The following is a 7,220-nucleotide window of genomic DNA, read 5'->3' on the forward strand; positions in this document are numbered from 1 at the left end:
ATTTCTCAAACCCCTAACTGAATGGGCAAGCGAGTTGTGTGTTTGTATTTGTCCATAAAATGTCTCATAATTTTTTCAAACATGTCAATACATTAATTGACAATGAATTGTCTAGATGAATTGATCAAAATAACCCTGCTATTGATGTTGTCCAGTGTTTGATTCAATTACTTAGGTCTAGGTTGTATTTCTATGTATCATTCTCTGTAAATCCTTTGAAAGTATGTCTTGGTCATAGATTATCACTAATTTAACCTTTTAAAATGAAGCAAGAGATAGAGAGATTGAGGCTATGGCAGAAAGTCATGGAGGATCAGCGACCAAGACTGGCCTGGAACAACAAACCTATTGAGACAGAAAGAGAGAGGGAAAGAGAGAGAGAAAGGGAGATGGAAAGGGAGAGAAAAGCAGAATTGGAAAGACAAGAAATGAAGAAGAAAGTGAAACAGGCAGAAGAAACGATAAAAGCGTTAGAACGAGAAATTGAGAGATTGAAAGAGATTGAAAAGGAGATCATATTTGAAAGAGAAAGAGACATGCGTATTGCGGAGAATGAGAAAGTCAAACTGGTTAACGAAAAGGCAAAAGAGTTAGAGAGAGAGGTTGAGAGACTGAAAGAAGATATGACAACAAAAGAAATGCAATACAAAATCAAATTTGAAAGAGCGAAAGAAGCGTATAGAAGACAGAATGAGAGAGTGAAACAGGTTAACCAAAATGTACTAGTTTTAGACAGAGAGGTTGCGAGAATGAAAGAAGAGATTAGATTGAAAGATGAGACTGAACCAGAGAGAACATTTGATAGAGACAGAGAGAGAGAAAATGATTGGAGACGAAGAGAAGAGGAGATGAAATATAGAGTGGAGAGAGAGATGGAGATGGAGACAGCCCTCATCAATGACAAAAAGACGTCTGAATTGGAGGAAGTCTTCAAGAAAATCAAGGAACAGCTGATAGAATTAGAAAATATGGAAACAGACAAAAATCTATGGAAACAGAACCAAATGGACATGGAGGAGAAGATGGAGGGTGAGAACAACAAACAGAAAGATGTAGAAAGAAAGAGAATGGAGAAAATACCAAAACACAGACAACAAGAAGATGAGAAGAAGAAGGAGATGGAGAGAGAAGAAGAAGAGGAGAGACACAAACAGAAGCAAATAGAGATGGAAGAGGAAGAACAAGAGAGGGAGAAAGAGAGACAGATCAAAAGAAAGAGAATGGAGAAGAGACAGAAACATTTGGAAAGAGAGGAAGAGAGACAGAGAGAGATTGAAAGAGAGCATGAAGAAGAAAGATGTAAACAGAAGAAAATAGAGATGGAAGAGAAAGAAAGAGAAGAAGAGAGACAGAGAGAGATTGAAAGAGAGAATAATGAAGAAATATGTAAACAGAAGCAAATAGAGATGGAAGAGGAAGAACGAGAGAGGGAGAAAGAGAGACAGAGACAGATCAAAAGAAAGAGAATTGAGAAGAGACAAAAAAATATGGAAAGAGAAGAAGAGAGACAGAGAGAGATTGAAAGAGAGAATGAAGAGGAACTATTTAAACAGAGGCAAATAGAGATGGAAGAGGAACAACGAGAAAGGGAGAAAGGGAGACAGAGAGAGATCAAAAGAAATAGAATGGAGAAGAGACAAAAAAGTATGGAAAGAGAGCAAGAGAGACAGAGAGAGATTGAAAGAGAGAATGAAGAAGAAAGATGTAAACAGATGCAAATAGAGATGGAAGAGGAAGAACGAGAGAGGGAGAAAGAGAGACAGAGAGACATTGAAAGAGAGAAGGATGAAGAAATATGTAAACAGAAGCAAATAGAGATGGAAGAGACAGAACGAGAGAGGGAGAAAGAGAGACAGAGAGAGATCAAAAGAAATAGAATGGAGAAGAGACAAAAAAGTATGGAAAGAGAGCAAGAGAGACAAAGAGAGATTGAAAGAGAGAATGAAGAAGAAATATTTAAACAGATGCAAATAGAGATGGAAGAGGAAGAACGAGAAGAAGAGAGACAGAGAGAAATCGATGAGAAAGAGAGACAGAGAGAGATGGGAGAGAAAGAGAGACGACAACAACAAGAGGAGAGAAAGAGAACGTTTGAGAGAGATCAAGAAGAAGAAGATATATGGAAACAGAAGCAAATTGACATGGAGAAGGAGGGAAGAGAGAGGGAGAACAAGATACAGAGAAAGACAGAAGAGATACACAGACAACAACAACAAGAGGAAAGACAGAAACAAATGGAGAAAGAGAAAGAAAGGGAGAAAGACAATGAGAATCAGGGAGAGATGGAATTAAAAGATCAGCAACAGAAAGAGATGAAGAAAGAAAATATGATTATGAGAGAGAGGGAGGAAGTAGGAAGAAGAAATGAGGGGCAGAATGAACTGGAGATAGAAAAGGAGAGAGAGATAGAAGAAAAGCAGGAAGTGATTATTAAGAAAGCAGAGGAAGAGTACATGGAAAGAGAAGAGAGAGGAAAGGAAGTAAGCATGAAGAAACATGTAGTAGTTAATGTTAAAGCTAAAGCACGGGAAGTCTTCAATAGACGTAAAGAGAGGAGGTTAGAAGTGTTGAAGGAGGAACGAGAACACATAGAAAGAGGACAACAAATCAGGAGGGAGAAGGAGGAAAGACGACTGGAGATGGAAAGAAAACAGGAGAGGGCAAGACGACAAGAGGAGCAGGATAAAAAACGAGAGATTGGAATTGCCAGACAGAAAGAAATGTTCAGACTAAGAGAGGAGGAGAGGCAGAGAGAGGAAAAGAAAGAGGAGGAGAGAAAGAGAGCCATTGAAGGCCATTTAGCTTTAATCAGAGAGAGAGAGAACATCATAAAGGCAAACAAAAGAGAGGAGATGGCAGAAGAGGAAAGAAGAGAGATCCCTGAGAAGTACAAGAGGGGTGAGACAGAGAACAGTGAAGAGGAGGAGGAGAAGGAAGATGACCAGGAGGACCTTATCCCACCTGATAAAAGTATCCGAAGAAGAGCTGTGGACTGGGTAAGTAAGAAGTGGGAGAAAAGGAACCTCAAAAAGATCGAGAGAACGTATCAGAGAGAAGCTGAGGAGGGCTATAAGATCGTCCACATAGGTAAGACCTGTTTTACCTCTGCTTATGACATCATCCTCTTTAGTCTCCTCTACACACATAAGTTCCACACCAGTCATCATGTTGCATCATTGTTTCAATATAAAACTACTGTCCAAAGAATATGTTAGCTGACATGGCTAATTGAGTGACTGACTGACATAACAAGAAAAATACTGCTGATGTAACAACCACGTTTTTAAATGATACCTTATGTCATCTACTAGTCTAACTCTCAAGACTAAGTAGAGACCCAGAAAGAGTTCCTAAAAAACACACACAAAAAAGGGTTTTGGGGGGGTCGGGGGGCCCCTAGTTGCCATGGAGCCCTAAGCTGTCACATATGCCCTGGCACTATACAAAGAATAGGTGCCATTTGGGACTCATGTTCAACTTAGGGTCAGGTCAATTCGGGATGGGAATTATTGCACTTGATTGACAAATTCCATGCCTTGCTCAATTGAAAAGATTAAAGAATCATTGAGCTCCAACTGTGTTTTCTATTCCTAAATCCCTGTGTCCATTACATTTAAGTTGATACCAGATCCACTAAGTTGAATGTGAACTCTACTTCTTCTCCCCTCCCAGCCATCCCTGGACACACAAGGCTAACATCCACCATGACCCGGGCAGAGAGAGAGAGGGAGAAGAGGAAGGAGCTGCTGAAGGATGAGGAGAGAAGGAAGAAGTTGGAGAATTTCAATAAGCAGTGGAGAGAGCAGTCCCTGCTTAAAAAAATGACTCATCAGAAACTGAAGGATGAGAGGGAGAGGATGAAGGAAAAATTCATGGAACAGATGAATCTGGAGGCTGATGCTCAAATCAACACCCGGTGTCTAACCACCCAACACAGCCACGATTACAACCACGGTCAGGCATTGCCGGGATGGGCCACAGGCCAACAGGTAAGCCAAGAGCCTGTTGGATCTGGAAATGGCCAGCAGGAGGGGCCAAGGAGGCAACAGGCATGGGCAGAGAACCAGGAGTGGAGTTCAGAGAACCAGCAGGAGTGGCCAGAGAACCAACAGGGGGAGCCAGAGAGCCAGCAGCTGGAAACTCCAGAAGAGGGTGAAACGTCAGAGCCAACCTCCAAGAACAAGAAAAGGCCAAGCATCTGGAAGAGAATTAAGAGGAGGTAAATAATGTTTAAACATGTATTCATGTTTTACACTGTTAAAATATATGTTGTCACTTTAAAAAGTGACATTATCCAAATGTGAGGGTTTAGTGTACATGCAACACACATGTAAATATATAGATACTTACCTGTCTCTGTGATGTCTTACAGCATTCCTGACGTGCTGTCTGCCTAGAGCTGGAACTCGATGAAGCCACAGTTCCACTGAGGTTACGTTGGTAATTAAAAGTGTCGCCCAATAATTCCTCCTCCTCTTCAAGTCATCAAGCCACATTTCCTCCACAAAACATTATATTCTCCTCAATCCAGCAAGTATCCTCTTTATCAAGGCAACAAACCATCTAAGGTCAGTGACTCTCCTCCCCAGAGCAGAGATTCTCATCTTTATCCAAGTTGAATTCATCTCTGCTCACCACCTCTACTGTCCTAGAAAATATCCCCAAATGGACATGGTTTAAACAGAAGTCCTCCCCTCAGACCAGTGGCTCCACAGACCAGAGTTTCTCATCTTTATTCAAGTTGAACGCAACTCTGATCATTTCCACCACCTCACCTGTTAAGGGGAGGTGCTGAAAAGGAGGTCTGGGAGGAGGTCTGCAGGTAGCCTGGACCGGACCGGTAGCAGCTAAGTTGCTGGCTCCATCCCCGGGCAGAGCTGCTCAAGTCAGGCCAGTGATGTTTGATGATGTCATTTTTGTTAGCAAAGTTTTACGCTTTAATAAAAGCAGTTATTAAAAAAGCAATATTGTTGTTACGGTGTGGATTGTTTTGTTATTTATTAGAATTGAAACATCCAGTAGTCATGGTAGATGTTAGACTTTCAATGAGACACCTAACATTCCATCAGTTTGATACAATGTGTGACATGTTATATTAGAGAGGAGTCCTCTATACACATCTATTTTAGACCATAGGAGAAATATCAGATTGAAATAGCTTCTCTAAGAATCTGAGGAGAGAGCAACAGTAGACGCATCCTTAGCTCTCCCACCTCCAGTTCAGTTCTTGGGTCATTCCACCAATTGAGTACCTTTTGGGGAGTGTAACTTTTATTTCACCTAATTCTAACATTCTTAGGCAACAGGGTTGATGTGTTATAATTCATCCACCCAGTGGTGATTGTAGCATGTAAATCTTGGTGGGGAAAACTCCACTTCTTTTTTTTTAGATGCATGCCAGCAAAGCCACTACACAACACAACACTAAACAATACATTAATTGCACTATAACTTTGACAAACGGTACCCACAAACTGTTAGGGTCTACATAAAGCTGTCCCGACAGCAGAGCTTTCTTTTCAGCACCATGGAGTGAATCCTTTTAAAGAACATAGCTGATATGGCTGACTTGCTTAAACAAATGTGGTTTCTACTGACAGTTGAGATGTACAAACTATGGCATAAGGGGACAATGAGTGGATAAGAGGCAATCCGTAATTTTGATGAAGACATTAATGAGAGAGCTAGGATGGACGTAGTCAATATATATAGTCTACATGTGCACCACCAAGTCAGAGCAGTAGGCTAAGTTATGAGAGGGGAAAGGGACAAAATGATTAGGGTGAGGCACATGAGCTACTAACAGCTTACTACACAACATACACTTAGTATTACTTTCTTAGCTACAGTATACATATCTCCCTGGCATATTACATCATTTATAGAGCAGCATACAAGACATTTTTCGACTCACCTTGTTGTGCTGTGCTCACTTGAACAGGAAGGTGTCGCGGCGGTTTGTCATCAAATTTGTCATCAAAGTCTGGCATTCTCTGGATTTATGGTGCTTTCAAGACAACTGGGAACTAGGAAAAAACAAGGTTGAATCATGACGTCGGTGATCTTCAGGTCAGAGCACAAGAAAGAGGCCTGAGTTCCCGACTTGGAATTCCGAGTTGGATGAACATTCAAAACTTGTTTTCCCAGTCGGAGTTCCCATGTTGTCTTGAACTCACTGAAGTCTAAGATTTCCCAGTTCCAAGTTTATAGTTGTTTTGAAAGCGGCAGAAGTCATGCTGAAAAGCAGGCTAGTGATTGCTTTGTTAAGCTTGTAGTTAGCCACTGATTCCTTCCAAACCACCCATCGTTGAATTTGCGATTTCCAACTTGTTGTGTAATGTTTATGTCCAATGGTTGATGAGCACCGATACATTTAATCTATAATTTCTCTTCCTAATTTCTCTTCAAATGACAAGGAAAAAGAAAGAAAGCAAAAACATACCATGTCTGTATGAGGCTTTATTAACTCAATGATTACATTTTCTGTTTTACATTGTTTGCAAACTGATATGTGACACATATTAATGCCAAAATAACATGGAAAACAGGCAACATAAATATATATTTGCTAAACACGTGGGGCTCAAAACGGGTGTGGCTCCGCCCCACCTGCCCTAAATGACGGCTCGCCACTGACAATACTATAATCAAAGATGATTCTATGATGAATACATTATTATTAAAAGATGAGCTGACCGTTTTTATTGGTGAATCAAAATTGAATGATTCAATCATACAGTGTTTTACAGCGGTGAAGTTAGATTTATATTAAAGATTCAGACTTTGCTCTTCAATACCTCTTCAACGGAACGTGCAAGGATGACTAGGCTACTGGGGGTGACAGGTAGCCTAGTGGTTAGAGTGTTGAGCCAGTAACCAAAAGGTTGCTAGATAGAATCCCCGAGCTGACAAGGTAAAGATCTGTCATTCCTACCCTGAACAAGGCAGTTAACCTACTGTTCCTAGGCCGTCATTGTAAATACGAATTTGTTCTTAACTCAATTGCCTAGTTAAATAAAGGTTAAATAAATAAATAAAAATATATACATTTAATATTCTAAATCGGCTGATGATAGTGAATAAGTTAAACCCCTTGTTTTTCCAATTGGGTGTCATATTTCCTTTTTGGAGGTGAAATGTAGCTAAAAATGTGCTATCCTCTGCTCAGAGGGCTAAGGGACCGTCTTAAAACTGCAATGCATACAATTGTCGGTAAATGA

At 40.5% G+C, this 7,220-nt stretch overlaps 1 protein-coding gene across 1 annotated transcript; it reads left to right on the plus strand.

The window, feature by feature from the left end:
* Nucleotides 1-269: 269 nt before the first annotated feature.
* Nucleotides 270-3,360, plus strand: LOC145862260 (uncharacterized). Its single transcript, XM_082965505.1, has one exon. The coding sequence runs from the start codon at nt 306-308 to the stop codon at nt 3,213-3,215; it is 2,910 nt and encodes a 969-aa protein (XP_082821631.1). The 5' UTR covers nt 270-305; the 3' UTR covers nt 3,216-3,360.
* Nucleotides 3,361-7,220: the final 3,860 nt, after the last annotated feature.

The sequence above is a fragment of the Salmo salar genome, chromosome 19 (genome assembly GCF_965601325.2).
Source record: "Salmo salar chromosome 19, fSalSal1, whole genome shotgun sequence".
Taxonomy (NCBI): Eukaryota; Metazoa; Chordata; class Actinopteri; order Salmoniformes; family Salmonidae; genus Salmo; species Salmo salar.

Coding starts and splice junctions, on each gene's coding strand:
- LOC145862260 (XM_082965505.1), top strand. CDS start 306: ATGGAGGATCAGCGACCAAGACTGGCCTGGAACAACAAACCTATTGAG.